Source organism: Marmota monax, unplaced genomic scaffold, assembly GCF_021218885.2.
Source record: "Marmota monax isolate L192 unplaced genomic scaffold, Marmota_monax_Labrador192_F-V1.1 WCK01_AAM20220418_F8-fsc00061, whole genome shotgun sequence".
Classification (NCBI taxonomy): Eukaryota; Metazoa; Chordata; class Mammalia; order Rodentia; family Sciuridae; genus Marmota; species Marmota monax.
The window spans coordinates 19,611,668-19,631,638 of NW_026695230.1; the positions used below are offsets into that span (position 1 = coordinate 19,611,668).

At 50.6% G+C, this 19,971-nt stretch overlaps 4 protein-coding genes across 7 annotated transcripts in view; 3 read left to right on the forward strand and 1 right to left on the reverse strand.

Annotated features, from left to right (window-relative positions):
* Dchs1 (dachsous cadherin-related 1) overlaps positions 1-4,352 on the forward strand; it is a 33,852-nt gene extending 29,500 nt beyond the window's left edge. The window contains exons 18-21 of the mRNA XM_046438048.2: positions 49-179; positions 296-579; positions 868-1,006; positions 1,324-4,352. Of these exons, the coding sequence (XP_046294004.1) occupies positions 49-179; positions 296-579; positions 868-1,006; positions 1,324-3,929 (3,160 nt within the window). The 3' untranslated portion in view covers positions 3,930-4,352. The remainder of the gene's footprint in view (positions 1-48; positions 180-295; positions 580-867; positions 1,007-1,323) is intronic.
* A 731-nt stretch (positions 4,353-5,083) lies between these two features.
* Positions 5,084-11,874, forward strand: Tpp1 (tripeptidyl peptidase 1). The gene is made up of 13 exons (XM_046438050.2): positions 5,084-5,151; positions 5,267-5,338; positions 5,605-5,744; positions 6,866-7,016; positions 7,207-7,334; positions 7,472-7,650; positions 7,753-7,951; positions 8,104-8,292; positions 8,555-8,624; positions 9,056-9,176; positions 9,280-9,438; positions 9,608-9,733; positions 9,900-11,874. Exons 1-13 carry the CDS (start codon positions 5,108-5,110, stop codon positions 10,038-10,040), a joined length of 1,719 nt encoding a protein of 572 aa, XP_046294006.1. The 5' UTR covers positions 5,084-5,107; the 3' UTR covers positions 10,041-11,874.
* Positions 11,875-12,392: 518 nt separating this feature from the next.
* Positions 12,393-13,775, forward strand: Taf10 (TATA-box binding protein associated factor 10). The gene is made up of 5 exons (XM_046438057.2): positions 12,393-12,652; positions 12,791-12,945; positions 13,163-13,227; positions 13,313-13,427; positions 13,610-13,775. Exons 1-5 carry the CDS (start codon positions 12,421-12,423, stop codon positions 13,697-13,699), a joined length of 657 nt encoding a protein of 218 aa, XP_046294013.1. The 5' UTR covers positions 12,393-12,420; the 3' UTR covers positions 13,700-13,775.
* Ilk (integrin linked kinase) lies at positions 13,748-19,947 on the reverse strand. Of its 4 annotated transcripts, none has more exons than XM_046438056.2 (13): positions 19,808-19,947; positions 19,256-19,376; positions 16,329-16,494; positions 16,081-16,176; positions 15,828-15,924; positions 15,649-15,732; positions 15,462-15,547; positions 15,213-15,322; positions 14,973-15,100; positions 14,761-14,882; positions 14,568-14,667; positions 14,329-14,459; positions 13,748-14,160 (listed from the first exon to the last, which is right to left on the reverse strand). In XM_046438056.2, the coding sequence occupies exons 2-13, from the start codon at positions 19,342-19,344 to the stop codon at positions 14,011-14,013; spliced, it is 1,359 nt and encodes a 452-aa protein (XP_046294012.1). In that variant the 5' UTR covers positions 19,345-19,376; positions 19,808-19,947; the 3' UTR covers positions 13,748-14,010. The 4 variants fall into 4 exon arrangements, with proteins under 4 accessions (XP_046294012.1, XP_046294010.1, XP_046294011.1 ...); XM_046438054.1 differs by having other exon boundaries at positions 19,256-19,421; positions 19,808-19,936; XM_046438055.2 differs by having other exon boundaries at positions 19,677-19,875.
* Between the last annotated feature and the right edge of the window lie 24 nt (positions 19,948-19,971).

A 19,971-nucleotide genomic window follows, 5' to 3' on the forward strand; every position in this document is an offset into this window, starting at 1 on the left:
TCCCCTTCTATCCCCAGACCCTGCTCCTTGATTGTGCTCTGTGTCCAGGCTTGTACTGATGGCCACAGACAGAGGAAGCCCTGCCCTTGTGGGTTCAGCTACCCTGACAGTGATGGTCATCGATTCCAATGACAATCGCCCCACTATCCCCCAGCCCTGGGAGCTCCGAGTGTCTGAAGGTAAGGGCTGGTAAAACAAGAGGTATAAAGGGGTGGTTGAGAGGCATTAATTCTCATCCTGCAGCTCCAGGGTTGCTTGGAACCCCGCCAAAGCAACCTCGTCCCATATATTGCAGATGCACTATTGGGCTCAGAGATTGCACAGGTAACAGGGAATGATGTGGATTCTGGACCAGTGCTGTGGTATGTGTTAAGTCCATCTGGACCTCAGGATCCTTTCAGTATTGGCCGCTATGGAGGCCGTGTCTCCCTCACGGGTCCCTTGGACTTTGAGCAGTGTGACCACTACCATCTGCAGCTGCTGGCTCATGATGGACCTCACGAGGGCCATGCCAACCTCACAGTGCTTGTGGAGGATGTCAATGACAATGCACCTACCTTCTCACAGAGCCTCTACCAGGTACCAACTCCCCTGGATGTACCCACAACTGGGCCAGAAATTGTTCCTGTTGGAGGGATGTGGCGGAGCTAGAAGTGGTTGGAGTGGGCTGGATGTTGGAGTTGCCTTGGAATGGGAGGGTCCCATCTCAGAAAAGCCTTCCAGGTTGTGTGAACTTCTACATCCTGTGGCCAGAAAGGGGAGAAAAGGTGGGCAGTTCTCATTCAAATATTAAGGAGTATGGGCTCCAAGCCATAATGGACACCAAGCATGGCAGATTGGCCATGAACACGTTTTCTCACACCCCAGGTAATGCTGCTTGAGCACACTCCCCCAGGAAGTGCCATTCTCTCTGTTTCTGCCACTGACCGTGACTCTGGTGCCAATGGTCACATCTCCTACCATCTGGCTTCCCCTGCTGAAGGCTTCAGTGTTGATCCCAACAATGGTGCGTGTCTTCCCCAGAATGTAACCCCTTTATCTTTGACAATATTGGGCCACATTTGGACCTCACTCCTAGAACTTATTACTCAAAATTTTGATTCCTAGATCTCTGACCTAGGGAGGATATTTCTTCCTTCTGTCTTTAATATGATAAGCCCTGCCCTGACTGCTTGTCTAGAAGCTATTCCCTGAGCTTTGAATCCATGAGGCCATTCCATACTCTCCCAGCACACAGGCCATTGCCTGGAGTCTGACTTCCCAAGCTGCTCACACACAGCCACTGCTGAATGACTATTTCTTTTCCCTCCCTTCTCATCTCAGGAACTTTGTTCACAACACTAGGAACAGTGGCTTTGGGCCATGAGGGGCCAGGAGTGGTGGATGTGGTTCTGGAAGCCCGAGACCATGGGACTCCAGGCCGAGCAGCACGAGCCACAGTGCATGTGCAGCTACAGGACCAAAATGACCACGCCCCAAGCTTCACATTGCCACATTACCGTGTGGCTGTGACTGAAGATCTACTCCCTGGTTCCACACTGCTCACCCTGGAGGCCACAGATGCTGACAGAAGCCGCACCCATGCCACTGTGGACTATAGCATCATTAGTGGCAACCGGGGCCGAGTCTTTCATCTGGAATCCCGGCTGGCCGAGGCTGGAGAGGGCATTGGACCAGGCCCCCAGGCACTAGGCTGCCTGGTGTTGCTTGAGCCTCTAGATTTTGAAAGCCTCACACAGTACAATCTAACTGTGACTGCAGCTGACCGGGGGCAGCCACCACGCAGTTCAGTTGTGCCAGTGACTGTTACTGTGCTGGATGTCAATGATAACCCACCTGTCTTTACCCGAGCATCCTACCATGTGACAGTACCTGAGGACATACCTGTTGGAGCTGAGCTGCTGCACATGGAGGCTTCTGATGCTGACCCTGGCCCTCATGGCCTTGTGCATTTTACCCTCAGTTCAGGTGACCCTTTGGGGCTCTTTGAACTGGATGAGAGCTCTGGCACCTTGCGATTGGCCCTCCCCCTGGACTGTGAGACCCAGGCTCGCCATCAGCTTGTAGTGCAGGCTGCTGACCCTGCTGGGGCACACTTTGCTTTGGCACCAGTGACAATTGAGGTCCAGGATGTGAATGACCATGGCCCATCCTTCCCACTGAACTTGCTCAGCACCAGCCTGGCTGAGAACCAGCCTCCAGGCACTCTTGTGACCACTCTGCATGCAATTGATGGGGATGCTGGGGCTTTTGGGAAGCTCCGCTATAGCCTGCTAGAGGCTGGGCCTGGGGGTCGTGAGGCTTTTGCACTCAACAGCTCTACAGGGGAATTGCGGGCACGAGTGCCCTTTGACTATGAGCACACAGGAAGTTTCCGGCTGCTGGTGGGTGCTGCTGATGCTGGGAATCTCTCAGCTTCTGTCACTGTGTCAGTGCTGGTGACTGGAGAGGATGAGTATGACCCAGTATTCTTGGCTCCAGCTTTCCACTTCCAAGTGCCAGAAGGTGCCCAGCGTGGCCACAGCCTGGGTCATGTGCAGGCCACAGATGAGGACGGGGGTGCTGATGGCCTGGTGCTCTATTCCCTTGCCACCTCTTCCCCCTATTTTGGTATCAACCAGACTACAGGTGCCCTGTACCTGCGGGTGGACAGTCAGGCACCAGGCAGTGGAACAACCACCTCTGGGGGTGGGAGCCGGACCCGGCGTGAAGCACCACGGGAGCTAAGGCTGGAGGTAGTAGCACGGGGGCCTCTGCCTGGTTCCAGAAGTGCCACTGTACCTGTGACTGTAGATATCACTCACACTGCACTAGGCCTGGCACCTGACCTTAACCTACTATTGGTGGGGGCTGTGGCAGCCTCCTTGGGAGTTGTGGTGGTGCTTGCACTGGCAGCCCTGGTCCTAGGACTTGTTCGGGCCCGCAGCCGGAAGGCTGATGCAGCCCCTGGCCCAATGTCACAGGCAGCACCCCTAGCCAGTGGCTCCCTGCAGAAGCTGGGCCGGGATCCTCCCAGCCCACCACCATCAGAGCACCTGTATCACCAGACTCTCCCCAGCTATGGTGGGCCGGGAGCTGGCGGACCTTACCCTCGTGGTGGCTCCCTGGACCCTTCACACTCAAGTGGCCGAGGTTCAGCAGAGGCTGCAGAAGATGATGAGATACGCATGATCAACGAGTTTCCCCGTGTGGCCAGTGTGGCCTCCTCCCTGGCTGCCCGGGGCCCTGACTCAGGCATCCAGCAGGATGCAGATGGACTGAGTGACACATCCTGTGAGCCACCTGCCCCTGACACCTGGTATAAGGGTCGAAAGGCAGGGCTGCTGCTGCCAGGTGCAGGAGCCACTTTGTATCGAGAGGAGGGACCCCCAGCCACTGCCACAGCCTTTCTGGGGGGCTGTGGCCTGAGCCCCGCACCCACTGGGGACTATGGCTTCCCAGCAGATGGCAAACCATGTGTGGCAGGTGCACTGACCGCCATTGTGGCTGGAGAGGAGGAGCTTCGTGGCAGCTATAACTGGGACTACCTGCTGAGCTGGTGCCCTCAGTTCCAACCACTGGCCAGTGTCTTCACAGAGATTGCTCGGCTCAAGGATGAAGCACGGCCATGTCCCCCTGCTCCCCGTATTGACCCACCACCCCTCATCACTGCCGTGGCCCACCCAGGAGCCAAGTCTGTGCCCCCCAAACCTGCAAGCACAGCTGCAGCACGGGCCATCTTCCCACCGTCCTCTCACCGCTCTCCCATCAGCCACGAAGGCTCTTTGTCTTCAGCTGCCATGTCCCCCAGCTTCTCACCCTCGCTGTCTCCTCTGGCTGCTCGCTCACCTGTTGTCTCCCCATTTGGGGTGGCCCAGGGCCCCTCAGCTTCAGCACTCAGCACAGAGTCTGGCCTGGAGCCACCTGATGACACGGAGCTGCACATCTAGCTGTGGCCCAGGCTGGGCCCCGACCTGGGATGCGCATAGTGTCCCCAATGCAGGCCCCACTCTGAGCCTGCCATGGGCAGCCTCGGACCATGACTGGCCACAGGGAGGCCACTGTCAAGCCCCAGCTCTCCATCCCAAATTCTTCAGTGGGGGCAGGTCCCACATTCATCCCAGTCAGGTCCAGTGTGGGAAGGAATATGAAGGAGGCAGCAGCCCTTGGTTCTCCTCAATGAGGACTTCCTGCCCTGTGCCAGCATCCTGAGATGGAGCAAGACTTTTATTTATTGGGGGGGTAGGGGAATGGGGAAGGTCCCTCTAAGCTGTTTGGGCCCAGCTCCTTTGGGTTTCTTTGACACCCTGCCCCTACCCAGAACAAGTGCCAATTCTCACTCTGGAGCCTTAATAAACTGCAGTTTGTATCCAGCCTCTGGCTCTGTTCTGTGGGGATGACTGGAAGGCACCTATTATGGATATGTGTATATCTAGGATGGGGATTATACCAGGAGCTCAAGAGCCTAGCCTGAGACTGACAATCACATCTCTCTACAGTGCTTTCCCTCTAATGTGGGCAAGAGGCCAACCAAGATAGGAGGAATGCAAGTTTGAGGCCAGCTTTAGCAACTTAGCAAGACACTGTTAAAAAAAAAAAAAAAAAGACTGGGGATGTAGCTCAGCGGTAAAGCAGCCCTAGGTTCCCCAGTATCCACCCCATAAAAAAAGGAGTAGCCAAGTGAAGTGATTCCTTCTTGGAGCTTAAGACCTCACATCTGTTGAGTCAGGCTCTGCTTGGCAATTTGCTGTTTTATCTCAGAATAAATTTTCACTGTAACCCTAATTAATTTGGAGGCAAATCACTTTTTATGATAGTCTCTATTGTAAATGTAGAAACCTAAAGTCTAAGAAGTTATTTCTCTTAATCAAACAGCTGGGAATAACCCATGTCTGTAGGCCTCCAGAACCAACCACTCCCTGGTGATGATTCCGTGGAGAGGGGTGGGGACCGGACTTAGGCAGCAGGTGGGGAGCTGTGCTAAACTATGCAGAGAGAGGAAATCTTAATGGTAGCCCCACCCCTTCCCAGCATTCAGGACCATTTGAGAGGAAGAAGCCTGCATCGTCACTAGTTACTAGGCAGGGAGGTGGTGGCCCTGGAAGATGGGGCCCATGTGATCTGTCACATGACAGCAGATCTGCAGAAAGGCGGAATGGGACTCAGAACCTGGTGAGAAATTAGGGGGGCCGGAGTGAAGGGGATCATGTTGGAAAGAATACGTGTTGGAGGGTGGGAATATAATGACAGTAAAGCTACCACTAAAACCCACCTGCCGTCCCCGCAGCCTCCTAGGGCTCCTTGCCCTCATCGTCGCCAGCAAAGGTAGTTACAGCCCGGAGCCTGACCAGCGGAGGACGTGAGTTGACCTAACACTGACTGTCTCCTTCCGAATGCCCTGTTCTGCACCCACTGTCCTGGTCTTAGCATCCCTCACTCTCAAACCAGCTCCTTCTACCTCTATAGCCTCCATACCCCAGTTTCCCAGGCTTAGTTTGTCATTCATCTTCTGTGATCCTTATCCACTTCTGAGATTGTACCCAAAGTCTCAGCCGCTAATCCAGAACCTTCCCCAACCCTCCCATATTTCCCCTCCACATCCTAACCTGTCCCCTGACCTTGCAGGTTGCCCCCAGGCTGGGTGTCCCTGGGCCCTGTGGACCCTGAGGAAGAGCTGAGTCTCACCTTTGCTTTGAGACAGCAGAATCTGGAGAGACTCTCGGAGTTGGTACAGGCCGTGTCGGATCCTGGCTCTCCTCGCTACGGTGCATGTTGGGAACCAGGGCACAAAGTAGAATGCAGTGAAAGACACAGGGCTGGGCAGGGCATGAGATGGTATAAATCACATCAGGGTCATGCTCCTTGTGCCTGACAGGGGAGTGATATAGGGCAGATGAATGGCAGTGACTATCATTGAGGAGTTTTTTATAAAAAAGTGAATTAGAACTTAACTGTACTACCAAAGTAACATTCTTCCCCCACGTTCCACCTGTTTTCCTCAGTCTAAAGACCAAAAAATGGATAAGGTTAAAGGTACAGACTTTATGATCAGCTCTAGATTTAAATTCTGTTACTTACCAGATAAATGAAATAGAACCCATTATCCGTAAGTGCTCATCAACTCAAGTTCCTCTCCCCTTGCTCAAATCCACTCCCATTTCCTCCTCAGACACCAAGGCTGCCAATTTCAACTCTTAAATTATCTTTAAGTTAATCCACATTTGGTCATCTCTCATTGCCCCCAACTCTATTGTTTATTCTTTCTTCTGGACAACTGCCCAGCCCCATGATTGGTCTGCAGTCTTTTTTCCCCTCTACCTCAGTCCCACTGTACTACCTATTGTACTCACAAAAAAAAGTCTTTCCAACCACTAGATTGTATCCTTTTCTCTAGTTAAAGTCTTTGATGGCAAGGGGACAATGTGTATGTGTGAAGAGTGGAAGTGAGAGGGGGAAGTCTCAGATCACCTGAGAGGGGAGTACTAATGTGTGTGGCTTCATGTAGGAAATAGTGGTTCACCATCATGTTAAGCTTAAAATCAACAAGTATGGTGACAAGAGGTAAATTAGATGTTATGATTGGCTCCAAAAGTTTTGGAAACTTTTATTGGAGATAAAATAGAAAGCTTATATTAATCTCATTTGCTTTTCATGATCATGGAAATACATGCTGTGGTGCATCATTTGCAACCTACTGGTCTTTAGGGTAAATCTGTATTTCGTGACCACAGCATTACAAGTCTTTCCAGACATTTCTTCCCCTGGCCCCCAAATATACCCAGCACCTGCACAGCCCTCCCTGGAAAGTCCTGATGTTTATTGTTTGGGGTTCAAAAAGACAGCTTGGGAAAGCCATGAAAGCAAGCCCCTCTTTGAATATCTGCAGGAAAATATCTAACCATAGAGGATGTGGCTGAGCTGGTCCGGCCATCACCACTTACCCTCCACACAGTCAAAAAATGGCTTTTGGCAGCTGGAGCCCGGAACTGCAATTCAGTGACCACACAGGACTTTCTGACTTGCTGGCTGAGTGTCCGGTGAGAGAGAATGATTGCCCCTTGGAAAGCATCAGTTGTCCCAGGGAGACTAGAAACCCCAAAGGGAGGGAGTTGAGAGTTTCTTAGAGCTTGTGAGTAGTGGTTAATGCATGAGGAGATAATGACTGATTGCCCAGTGGTGCTCTGTTCTGTGTTTTCTGACTTCTGTTTTCTGATCTCTGACCTCCAGACAGGCAGAGCTGCTGCTCCCTGGGGCTGAATTTCATCGTTATGTGGGGGGACCAGCAAAGATCCATGTTGTAAGGTCCCTACGTCCCTACCAGCTCCCTCAGGCCTTGGCCTCTCATGTGGATTTTGGTAAACCCAGTGGCGTTGGTGGAGTTGGGGCAAGCAGATCCAGGGGCTGAGAAGTTTAGATGGGGTTTGAGTGGAGGTGCTCAGGGACAAAATGAGTATTGAAGTCTATAAGATCTCAACCTGACCCCTTTCCACAGTGGGGGGACTACACCGCTTTCCCCCTACATCATCCCTGAGGCAACGCCCCAAGCCACAAGTGGCAGGAAGCGTTGGCTTGCACTTTGGAGTGACTCCATCCGTGATTCGTGAGCGATACAACCTGACAGCACAAGATGTGGGCTCTGGCACCACCAACAACAGCCAGGCCTGTGCCCAGGTGAGCCAAGCAGAGAGCCCAGGGTTCCCCCAGCCTCCCCAAGGTGTCTTCAGTGTCTTACCACTCTCTGACTCATGATTCCTGCTCTGACTCCTTCCATAGTTTCTGGAGCAGTACTTCCATGACTCAGATCTTGCTGAGTTCATGCACCTCTTTGGTGGCAACTTTGCACACCAGACATCAGTAGCCCGAGTGGTTGGCAAACAGGGCCGAGGCCGGGCAGGGATCGAGGCCAGTCTGGATGTGCAATACCTGATGAGTGCTGGTGCCAATATCTCCACATGGGTCTACAGTAGCCCTGGTACTGCTAAGAGGACCATCTGGTGGGGAAGTGGGTTGGAGGTGGTTATTGATCCCTGCTTTGACAAGGGAATGCCATGAGCTAAAGAGATCCTGACAAACCCCCAATGACTACCTTTGTGCCCACCTCTCAAAAAAAAAAAAAAAATCCAGGACGGCATGAGGCACAGGAGCCCTTCCTGCAGTGGCTCCTCCTGCTCAGTAATGAGTCATCCTTGCCACATGTGCATACTGTAAGCTATGGTGATGATGAAGACTCCCTCAGCAGTGCCTACATCCAGAGGGTCAACACCGAGCTCATGAAGGCTGCCAGCCGGGGTCTTACCCTGCTCTTTGCCTCAGGTGAACTCCTACACTGAACTTAGACATTCTATCCCAACCCACCCAACTTGGGAGATTTGATCCCTCACCCCCATGACCACTGACTGAACCTGATCTCTGACTCATAATCTGAACTCAGAACCTCAACAGAGACCAATGACATAACCTCTAAACTCTGGCCTTTTGCAGTAAGAGCTGATAAACAGATTTCCTCCCTAGCACCTGAATCTACATACCAAGCTCTGACCAACTAATATAGGTTCCAAATTTGTCTATCTGCTAGGTGACAGTGGAGCTGGGTGTTGGTCTGTCTCTGGAAGACACCAGTTCCGTCCTAGTTTCCCGGCCTCCAGGTAAGCACTCCAAACTACCATTTACCTGTGATCACATATCTTTCACCTGTGACCTTGTGATTTAGCACCTTTACCTTAATTCCATCAGGTGTTCCTATCGCTCAGCCTTCAGTTTAACCTGCCCTGATTGCTGCACTCCCTCTCTTCTTCCTATAGGTTCTAGGCCTCAAGTCTCCTGAGTGGGACACAGCTCCCAGTTGTTCCTCTTCCTCAGTCCCTAGGCATTTTAGTGGCAGATTAAGTTGAGTGTTCTCTAGAGAAAAGTGTGTGTGTATAAATATATATATATATATAGTCAGCTCAGACCATGCCTTGAGGCATGTGTACATGCTTCCCATAGAGTCTAGTCTCTCCAACAAGATTTAGGCCATGCTTACTCATCCACACAACTTGGAGGTCCTGTATTATCTGAATGCTGTCTTCTCCCTTAGCCCCTATGTCACCACAGTAGGAGGCACTTCCTTCCAGAATCCTTTCCGTGTTACAAATGAGATAGTTGACTATATCAGTGGTGGCGGCTTCAGCAACGTGTTCCCACGGCCTTCATACCAGGTACATGCATGTTTGTGTGGAGAGATAAGAGGTTGGGAGATCCTCAGTTCAGCAGACTGATGGGCAAGCTACAGGTAAGTACTTACTCAGAAGTGCTTTTCAGGAGGAAGCTGTAGTCCAGTTCCTGAACTCTAGCCCTCACCTGCCACCATCCAGTTACTTCAATGATAGTGGCCGTGCCTACCCAGATGTTGCTGCACTTTCTGATGGCTACTGGGTGGTCAGCAACAGTGTGCCTATTCCATGGGTTTCTGGAACCTCGGTGAGAATCAGCCTTACTCCAAATGCCCTCTCAGTAACTACCTCCTACCTCTAGCACCTTGCCCCTAGAGCCCCTGATTCATCAGAGACCACTAATCCTTTCAAACATTCATCCCCAAAGGTTCAATTATTCAGAAACCCTGACCACTACTTGCACCTTCACCTTGCAGGCCTCTACTCCAGTGTTTGGGGGACTCATATCCTTGATAAATGAACACAGAATCCTTAGTGGCCACCCCCCTCTTGGCTTTCTCAACCCAAGGCTCTATCAGCAGCGTGGAGCAGGACTCTTCGATGTGAGTGTGGATGGGAAGGGTATATAGATGTCATATGAGTATGGGATTGGCTAAGATGAACTTGGGGGTAATTGTGAGTTGGTGATATCTGAACACAGGGTAAGGAGGTTCAGTCTGTCGGTACTTGTACCAGCAGACCCAGATCTAATGCCCACTTCCTCCCTAGGTAACCCACGGCTGCCATGAGTCCTGTCTGAATGAAGAAGTGGAAGGTCAGGGTTTCTGCTCTGGCCCTGGCTGGGATCCTGTGACAGGCTGGGGAACACCCAACTTTCCAGCTTTACTGAAGACATTACTCAATCCTTGACTCTTTCCTGCCAGGAAAGCTGACTTGTCTTCTGTCCTGTGATTGGTGAATCAGTTCCTTATTCTGCCTTTTTGGAAGCCCTACTGAATCCTCAAAAATTGCAGACAGCTCATCTCCCTAACTCTGAAATGCTGTGTCAGCTTGGCTTCACTCCCCACCCTACCCTGCACCTTCATATTCAGGTGTCCTTACTCCTGCCTCGGGATTCCTCAACAAGATGATATAACCAGAAATTTTTGTCTGCCCTTCCCTTCACCTCTTCCTCTTTTCAACCAGAGATGTGAATACAGGGTGAGGACGTGGTCTATCATTACTGGTTACAGCAGGCTCAGATCTGATGACCACCACTTCATGTTTGCTCCTCAATTCACTGCAATAAGACCTCTGCTCTCATCTTTTATTCTTTCCTCCCCTGATGCTAAGAAACAATGGCCTACTTGCTGCTTCATCCAGTGCAAACTACTCAATCTTTCCTTGATGGTTTTTCCATTATAGTTGCCCACTTATTCCCTTTAACTTCTAGTGCATAACTTCTCTTACCACTCTTGTCTTCCTCCTTCACACCTTCACCTGCTCTGCTTCCTCTTGGAATACTGGTGTTCTTCATTGCTCCATTCTTAGTCTTTGGCTCTTATCATTTTAATCATTGTCTCCTGGAACAAATTACTAGCATCTATAGCTATCCCCATCTCACTAAATAAGATTTTCTATCCAGTAATGATTGATACTCAAATGTAAGATATGCAATACTTGAAACTTCATCTCCTTTCACGCAACCTCAAACTATTCCATCTTTTGTTTCTTCTTGGTAAATGATACTATACTTTTTCCAATCAAGCCAGAAACCCATGTCCCTTGACTCTCATTTTCTTCATCCCCCAGCTACCTTAAATCAACAAGTCCTACTGATATTACCTCTTAAATATATCTTTATCGATGCAAAAGTCCTTCCAATTATATTTCTTAAGAACATCTGAATTTATTTTTCTCTTTCCATCCCCACTGCTACTATATTAGCTTGAAGCCATATTCTTTCTCCTCTAAATTACAGAAAACCCTTGTAAAAATAGTGTCCTTACTTTTTTACATCCCTATTCCACCTTCTAGAGTGAAATACAAATCCCATGAAGCCATTTGCCTGATAGAAATGCTTTGAAGATTACTAGATGATGTTAAGGTAGTGGGCGGTGGGCAGTGAAGAAAATGAGAGTCAAGGGACATAGGTTTCTGGCTTGATTGGAAAAAATTTGATCCTGAGTAGCAAATCATTGTTCCTCTATTTGCCCCAAGGGCCAAGAAACTCTTACCCTAGCTGAAGCTCTCCAGTGCCCAGAACACCACCCCCTGATACAACTGCCTCCATGATTTACATGATTCTTTCAAGACTCAGCTCAGAAATCACTTTCTAATTCCCCGAGGCTAGCTGATTTTGGTATGGCAGAAAAAATCATAAACTTTCAAAACCAAACCTGGTTGAATCTTGGTTTTGTAGGAGAGAAACTTGGACAAGTAAATTTATCTGAGACCGTTTCCTCATGTAAGTGGGGATATCACTACCTGCCTTTCATAATCAGGGAATTAAGTGGAATCATGTTGATAGAGTGCCTGGCACCTGGAGGTGGGTAGCATATGTTCTCTTCCTCCCTTGCACTGCTCACCTGTGTCTACCTCTAGCATTGTTAACTACCGCAGAGTATTGAAATTGCCAGTGTGTTAGTTTCCAAGACCGCTGGTGCCTAGAGGACTAGAATTTTGTCCTATTTAACTTTGTATTTCCAGGCTCTAGCTCAAGAGTTGACAAATAAGAATTAAATAAATGTTGTTGACAACCTCACGTTTACACTCGTTGTGATTTGTCTGTTATCTCCTTAGGCTGAAATATCTCCCCTTTCCATCTACAGCAGCGCGACATGCTGCTTTTGTCTCTCAGAGCAATTGGCGGGGCGGGGAGCTTTCTAACTCCATTACGACACTTAAAAGGCTGAATAAGGTAACTACTAGTATGCAGATTGCCAAGCAGCTCGTAGTCAAGGAGGGTCGGACCGACGGCCCCAAAGCAAAGTCTAAGCGTCCATCTGAATGAAGTGTCCCAGACCCTCACTGTATCCAGGATATACAGTGTCTCCCATCCGGGCAGAACTGCCGTGGAGTGTTGCGGGGTGGAAGGTGGAATGTCTACAGCAGCGAAGCTCCCCACTGTTTTTTTACCCTTCGGTCATTTACCTAACCCGCCCACAAGCCATGGGAGGAGGTGGGACCCACGGAAGAACTGACACGGTGACAGGCGGGGCCACCCGCGGAACGTGTGACGTCACCCCGGGTGTGCGTAGCGTGAGCGGAAGCGGAAGCGCCTCTGTTCGCCGCCTCTCCCACCGGCCCGATGAGCTGCAGCGGCTCCGGCGCGGACCCCGAGGCGGCGCCAGCCTCCGCTGCCTCGGCCCCGGGCCCGACGCCCCCGGTCTCGGCTCCCGCTGCGCTGCCCGTCAGCACCGCCGCGGAGAACAAGGCCAGCCCCGCGGGAACTGCAGGGGGGCCTGGGGCTGGAGCCGCGGCTGGGGTCACGGGACCTGTGGCGGCGCGGGCTGGGGAGCCGGCCGAGCGGCGCGGGGCGGGTGAGGGCCGGGACGGGTGAGGGTGAGGGAAACGCCTTGGACTGGGCCCAGCGGCGGGTGAGGGCAGAGGGTACCAGGCAGACCTAGCTGGGACCCTGCGCCCCACCTCTGATTCTCAGTTTGCTGGTTCTCCTCCAGCTCCGGTGTCAGCGGGCGGCGCGGCGCCCCCGGAGGGGGCTATGTCTAACGGGGTTTACGTACTGCCGAGCGCGGCCAACGGAGACGTAAAGCCGGTGGTGTCCAGCACGCCTCTGGTGGACTTCTTGATGCAGCTGGAGGATTACACGCCTACGGTGGGCTTCCTGCCTGAACACGGCTATTAGGCCCACTGTCAACAATTTTCAGCTACACCTGCGTGCTTTCCAGCGTCTTCTATTGTTTATTCCCTCTCTCCACCCAAACTACGAGCTTCCATCTGATATGAAGACCAAATCTTTTCCCTTACCCTCTTCCCACTTAGCCCATCAGGGCACAGGGCTAACACTGACAGTTGTCTAATTGATTTCTCAGATCCCAGATGCAGTGACTGGTTATTACCTGAACCGGGCTGGCTTTGAGGCCTCAGATCCACGCATGTGAGTAAACCCAGGGCAGGACAGAGCTTTGGGTGCTTTGTATGGTTTGTTGTCCATCTCCTCATACCAGTTTTTTTCTCTTTAGAATTCGGCTCATCTCCCTAGCTGCCCAGAAATTCATCTCAGATATTGCCAACGATGCCCTACAGCACTGCAAAATGAAGGGCACAGCCTCTGGCAGCTCCCGGAGCAAAAGCAAGGTGTGAAGGGAAGCTCACTGAGTCAGTAACTACTCTCCACAACAGTAGAGGCTTAATTTATCCAGCAAACCCCTTTGGGGAACTGCATCCTAGGGGAGGTATAAGTCATACTCAGGGTCACCCACATGGGATTGGAATCTGGGATTCCTGTGCTCAGCTGGTACTCTTCCCTCTTCCCTCAGGACCGCAAGTACACTCTAACCATGGAGGACTTGACCCCTGCCCTCAGCGAATATGGCATCAATGTGAAGAAGCCGCACTATTTCACCTGAGCCACCCAACCCAATGTATTTGTCTGTTCCCATGTCCCCACACCAGCCTGTTTTCATAATAAACTTTATTGTGACAGGCGGGGCTGATCCCTCCCATGCTGGGAGACACCTTGTGGCAAGTGACAAAGCTCTGAGCTCAACCCCTTTTGGGGCCACAGTGGTAGGGATGGGAGCAGGGGTTGGGCCCCATATCTGGGGTAGTACCATGACTGGAGGCAGGGGAGGCAACCAGAGGCCTGCTTCTCTGGGGAGGTGTACTCCCCCCAACCATGTCTTGACACCTCTGGAGTTCAGGCAGGGACCTTCCAGTCCTATTTGTCCTGCATCTTTTCCAGAATAGGCACAATCATGTCAAACTTGGGCCGCTTGGCAGGGTCTTCATTCATGCAAATCTTCATGAGCTTACACACATGGGGGGAAATACCTGGTGGAATGGTAGGCCTAAGGCCTTCTAGTGCCACCTGAAAATAGAAGGAAAAACAAGGTGAGTCTCAGAATTTGAGTCCATCATGTGAGCGGAGGCCTCTGGTTCTTGAACAGAATGACTGAACAAATTTGGGAAGAGCCTAGGCTCACTACAATGATCATCACCACCTTTGCAACACAAGTATATACAGTTCTACACTCACCTTCATTCCAATCTCCATATTGGAGAGGTCAGCAAAAGGTACCTCTCGTGTCACCAGTTCCCATAGAAGTACTGCAAAACTCCACATGTCTGCTGAACGTCTGTTTGTGTCTTCAGGCTTCTTCTGCAGAGCTGGGGGAATAGCCATTGTTTGTTTCACCTGTCTAGCCTATCCTGTCTCTGCCCCCTCTATTATTGAGCTGGTCCGCCTCTACCTCCCAGCGTGATGCCCTCACCTACCTTCAGGGGCCACCCAGGCAGGTGCATACATGCGCCCAGGGCATTGGAAAGAAAACTTGACATCGGCCATGCTGATTCGGGCAGTCATGTCCTCGTCAATCTGAGAAAGAAGATACGTGGAAGCAGGTGAGTCCCATTTTAGATAGGCAAAGGCTTTTGGGGCCTGGGCCAGTAATGAACTTGATGGCCTCACCATTACACTTCGACTGTTGAGTGCATGTCGTGGGATGAGGGGCTCTAGTGTGTGCAGGAAAGCCATGCCTCTTGCCATATCTAAAGCAAACTTCACAGCTTGGCTCTGATCCACGACAAAATCTAAGGGGAGGCAAAGAGTCAAAACAATTTGAAGAAGAGGTGTACCCCTTCTCCCAGGCCCTCCCTGACAAGTCCAGCATTCCTACTCACTGGTGCCTTCATGTAGTACATTGTAGAGGGATCCATACGGCATCCAGTGTGTGATGAGTGTAGGGTGAGGAGCAGGTGGAGACTGGCAGGCACCTAACACTGGGAGCACGTTCGGGTGTGAGAAAATCCTGGGAGAGGGAAAGATTGTCCCTGGCTGAGAATTATGATAAAAGATCTCCCCTTTCTGTACCATTCAGAGTTCCTCGGAACCAGCAACTTCCAGTTTAGACCTTGCCCCACCTGAGCCGGGGACACTCCTCATTGAAGTCCCTGCTTTTCCTTGTACTCCAGTCTCGAACCTTCAGCACCTTCACGACAATGTCATTTCCCTGCCAGCGGCCCTTCCATAGCTGAAGGACAGGTACAGGTTAGGAGGCTTTAAAGCCACCACTTCTTTGTCCATTAACTGGGGGGAAATCTTAAAAGCAGGTGCAAAGCAGGTAATTTGTGGGGGTTTTGGAAGGGAGGGACAAGAAGGGGAAGAGTCACCTCTCCAGAGTGATTCTCATTGAGCTTCGCCAGAAAGTTGAGCTGTTTAAAGTCAATGCCCGAGTGTTTGTTCAGGGTCCCGTTTCCTAAGAATATGGGCAGGTCAGGCACCCAGCTTTGCCCTAATCCAGCCCAAGGAGCCCAGGATAACACTATTTCAACCCCTCCCCCCACAACAGTGACTCACGGGGCCGAGTACGGGTGGTCCCCTTCCAGAATGTGTCCTTGTATGGAATACGGTTGAGATTCTGACCCATCTTCTCTGCCCGTTCTGGGGAAGAAAAACAGCCTGAGTTGTGGTAAAGAGGAAGGACACAGGCAGGGAAGGACAAGACAAGAGAACCAAACTAGGGGTAAGGGATGGACCTCGGAGAAGCTCTCTCAAGGGTGCCTTGGCTTTGTCTACAGGCATCTCGCCATACTTGTTACAGATGCTGACAAGGGCTCCATTAGCCACCAGATCCTGGAATGAAAAGGTGGTTATGATGAGTACCCCTGCTACTTCCCTGGCAGTCAACAATCCTTTTGAGTGTCACATGATAGTACCGATAGGATAGGTTGAGGTTTTAGGCCCACTTTGCTTCTTACCCGTCCCAGGACTTGGGGCCTGAGTACTCACCTCTGCCACTTGATCCTGGCCCCAAAAACAGGCATAGTGCAGAGGCACATTCCCATGCTCATTCACTGCATTGATGTCGGCCTTATACTGCAACAGCTGGACCCCATGGCCAGACAAAAAGAAGAGATAGAAGGCAGTCAGTCCCAAATGTGTTCCAGCATGGAAAATGGGAAGGCACCTTAGATTACAAGTGCCTGCTGACCTCATGGTATGTCTGTGATATGGGTGATGGAGGGCTTTGTGCATACCTTTTGTACAATATCACGATGTCCGTGACTAGCTGCCAGATGCAGGGGTGTGTCGTCCCCACGGTTCATCACATTGATCCGTGCCCCCCTCATGATCAGCATCTCAACCACTGCAGAGCGGCCCTCTCGGCAGGCCCAGTGCAAGGGAGAAAAGCCATGATCATCCCTTAGAAAACGGGCAAGAGTCACTGAGCTGAAGGTGGTCTGGGAAAAAGCTTTGATTCATGAAAAACGGATGGTTATTCTGTACACTCTCTGGGAAGGCTCCCTTCTCTAGGACTTCTCATTCATGCCAGCAACTTCCAATTGTCCAGTTCACTTTCCCCTGAGCTTGACACCCAACCATCCATCTAGAAAACTTAACTTCTCTATAATAGGATTTGTTATCTTTGCCATCATCTTCCACACCTTTTCTTTCCTGGCAGGTCCTCTTTCATTAGGTAATAACACTCTGGGTATGTTAAAATGGGGAGAGGTACTGTTAGAGAAGGCAGACCACAATTCATGGGAAAGGAAACACACTGTTTAACTCTGATATTGAAACTAATATCTAAAAAGGAATGGAATTAAAAATGATGTCTTGGAGGGATTTATAAAGAAAAGGGGAAATGCTTTTGATTACTATGAGAAAACACACAAAACATGATTCTCCTACTTAGCAGTAATGGACAGAAAGTATGAGAATGGTTGTTTAGAGTGAAAACCATCCCTGTTTTTTTCTTTTCCCAGGGCATATGTTTTATAAAGTAAAAGAAGTGTACAAGCAAAACAATTGGGTGGGAGCTAGGTCGGCCTGACAGCTTGGAGCCATAAAAGGAAATTCCCTCTTGTCCTGGGCTTTTGATCTGAGGGGCGGAGCAGGGGGCGGTCCCAAGCCCTGGCCACAGCCTCAGGATGCCTTACTGCTGTGGTCACTTCCTGCGGGGGCTCTAGACGGGAGCCTGGAACAGATCAAGGGTCTGGCCACCCAGGTGCCCGAACGAGTTGAAGAGTGTGTGTGTGTGTGTGTGTGGGGGGGGGGGATGGCGGGGCAGGGGGGTTGCTTTTAACGAAATAATTTCCCTTCCACAGTCTGTCCTCTTCTACTCACAAATAGCCAAAGTTTTCCCAGGAGGTGGGTATCCCCGGAAGCTTCACCCTCACCCCCCCCCCCCCGCTTTGCCTCCCAAACCTTCAATTTATACCCTTATCAGCTTCCAGCAGTCTGTGACCCCAAATTTGACGGCATAGGTATGGGCAAAAGGGTGCTTGTTACTTCAAAGTCTGGACTATTATCTCAAGCAGGCCTGCAGGGAATTAACCACCACCTCATATCCAGCATATAGACAGATTGGGCTCCCATACTCTAGTACCTCAAACCAGCAATGAAATCTTCCGATATCACCAATGCTACCTCTTCACCTTTTGGCAGTGAGGAATCTTCAAATATGTCTGTCACACTGGGCAGCTCTGCCTAAACCTCTATATTTCCTCAGAACAGAATAATTACTGTACCCACTCTCTTATCAGAGTACCCTTTATGAATTATATGGGAAATGAAACTAGTGATTTTGCAAATTATTAAAGAAAAACAGCATAAGACTATTGGAACCAGTGCAGCCTGGACTAAGATGATAGATGATCGTGATCTCTCAAACCTAAAGAGTAATCACTCCCGCACTTTAAAAAAAAAAAAAAAAAAGCTAAAAAATTAAAATCCACTATCCTGAATTGCCAACACTACTGCTTGTCTTGGTTTCTTGCGTCAGGCAACACTGAAAACTAATCCACATTTATTTTCTCTTATTTCCTCACCTCCCATTCACTTTCCACCTGCCCAAGTCACCACCTTGATTATCTATGGTTGTGGGACTAGCACCCACCACAGGAGGTATTCAGTACAGTTCCTCAATTGAAGGAACGCTATGTAGTTTGATTTCTTCACCAATTAATCATCTGAAACAGCACTCAGAGATCATAAAATATATTCTAATTGTAAATGCAACAGTAACTTCAAAACGTTTAGGTTCTTTGACTTCTCAGTAGCCTATACTATTATTCACTATTCCCTCTCTGTTAATACATGTATTCTCTAACCTTTATTTTCTATTTCTTCAACTTCTGATTGTATCTTTTCAGTCGGCCAGGCTTTTCATCTCCTACTGAGACTATCTTCACTATCATGTACATGCTACTGTATCTCCAATCTGCTTAAAAGTCAGATCTCTCTCCTGAACTCCAAATCTATGTAAACCTACTTAACATTTCCAAGTTGCTGTACAATCACCTTAAGTTTAATATGTACAGAACAGAAAGCCTCAACCTTCAGTTTTCTCCATCTCAGTAAAAGCAACCACTAGATCTGTCCAAGTGCCCAGCCCAAGTCAAAGCCATCCTTCATTTTCCATCCCAAGCCCATTAATTTTTCATCTTTAATATTTCTGGAAGCTGATCACATCTCATTTTTCACCTTCCCAAATGTGATCCAAAACATCACTTCTAGGATGAACTAGGAAATTGCATGCTTTTCACAAAGCATCTAAGATGATACTCATGGAACATCTTATCACTACACAACCTTAAAACCAAGCTCTTAGAATAGAAGCATGACTCCTGCAGGTCTCTCCAGCCCTTTCTCTTGTTTTTTTTTTCACTTATACCCAATGCTCCATCCCACAGAGCTCTTCTATCCTCCAGCAACATGTAACTCCAGACAATATCCTGGCATTCTGTGCTGTCTTGCCTCCTAACGTTTGCCCATGTAGTTCATTAAGGCTGTGAAGCTCTTTGCAGCCTCTGCTTGTGAAACTTAACAGTTAAGATTCGGCGCAAACACTGCTTCCTCTGTGGAGACCCTTTGCCCACGACAGGCTATGCTTAGCACTCATTACACTGGATGTGAGCACCCCACGTAGTGGAGAAAGAGACTTCCAACCGCTTCAGCTCACCCCTGGTTGAGATCGTTCTCCGTGTTGTCCAGCCACAGGCGCACGGCAACCGCGTTGCCCTCCCGGCACTGAGTGAAAATGTCGTCCATAGCAGCGTCCCGGCGAGGGGGAAGCCTGGGGACTGTGGGGGTTCCCAGGGAAGGGGGATGAGCCCGAGCTTTATCCGCTAGAGGGGGGAAAAGTGTTGGTGCTGAGGAGGGGGCTGGGCGTTGTGCCCTGGCTAATGGTGGTCTGTGAAGGAGTTCAGGGAGAGTGGATAATCCCCTGGGCGCGAGGGAAAGGAAGGTCCAGGAGGGGTAGGAGTGATCACGAGGCTATCTCCAGAATTCAAGTCGCACACCAGGCGCGGAGACCCTACCCTCGAACAGCGCTCTGAGTGGGGGGGGGTGGGGGATGGGGAAGTGGCTCTGGCTCCGTTTACCCTGGGAGACCGGATGGGGGTCCTTCCCGAGGATCGCTCTGGTTCCCTACTCAGAACTCAGGCTGAGTGAGGAGTAACGGGTTGGCAGGGCCTCAGTCTTGGTCAGCGGGCGCCGGTCCTCCCGCACTCACCGGGTCTCGGGCTGGAGGCGCCTTCTTCGGGGAACTCCCGTCCGGCCGCGCCCGCCGCCCGGCCCCGCCCCACCCTGGCCCTCTACGGCCACCGCGGGCGGCCTTCCCTCCCGTCCTATAACCTCCCTTGCCCTTCTAGCCCACGAGAGCCTACACTCGATGGT

What these genes read in the sequence shown, in the direction of transcription:
- Tpp1 (XM_046438050.2), top strand. Translation starts at nt 5,108, where the DNA reads ATGACAGCAGATCTGCAGAAAGGCGGAATGGGACTCAGAACCTG. An exon ending in GGAATGGGACTCAGAACCTG is followed by an intron (nt 5,152 to 5,266) that starts GTGAGAAATTAG and finishes CCGTCCCCGCAG; the next exon opens with CCTCCTAGGGCTCCTTGCCC. An exon ending in TCCTGGCTCTCCTCGCTACG is followed by an intron (nt 5,745 to 6,865) that starts GTGCATGTTGGG and finishes GAATATCTGCAG; the next exon opens with GAAAATATCTAACCATAGAG.
- Ilk (XM_046438056.2), bottom strand. Translation starts at nt 19,344, where the DNA reads ATGGACGACATTTTCACTCAGTGCCGGGAGGGCAACGCGGTTGCCGTG. An exon ending in ATCGTGATATTGTACAAAAG is followed by an intron (nt 16,177 to 16,328) that starts GTATGCACAAAG and finishes CATGGGGTCCAG; the next exon opens with CTGTTGCAGTATAAGGCCGA. An exon ending in ATGAGAATCACTCTGGAGAG is followed by an intron (nt 15,323 to 15,461) that starts GTGACTCTTCCC and finishes CCTGTCCTTCAG; the next exon opens with CTATGGAAGGGCCGCTGGCA.
- Taf10 (XM_046438057.2), top strand. Translation starts at nt 12,421, where the DNA reads ATGAGCTGCAGCGGCTCCGGCGCGGACCCCGAGGCGGCGCCAGCCTCC. An exon ending in GAGGCCTCAGATCCACGCAT is followed by an intron (nt 13,228 to 13,312) that starts GTGAGTAAACCC and finishes TTTTCTCTTTAG; the next exon opens with AATTCGGCTCATCTCCCTAG. An exon ending in GCTCCCGGAGCAAAAGCAAG is followed by an intron (nt 13,428 to 13,609) that starts GTGTGAAGGGAA and finishes CTCTTCCCTCAG; the next exon opens with GACCGCAAGTACACTCTAAC.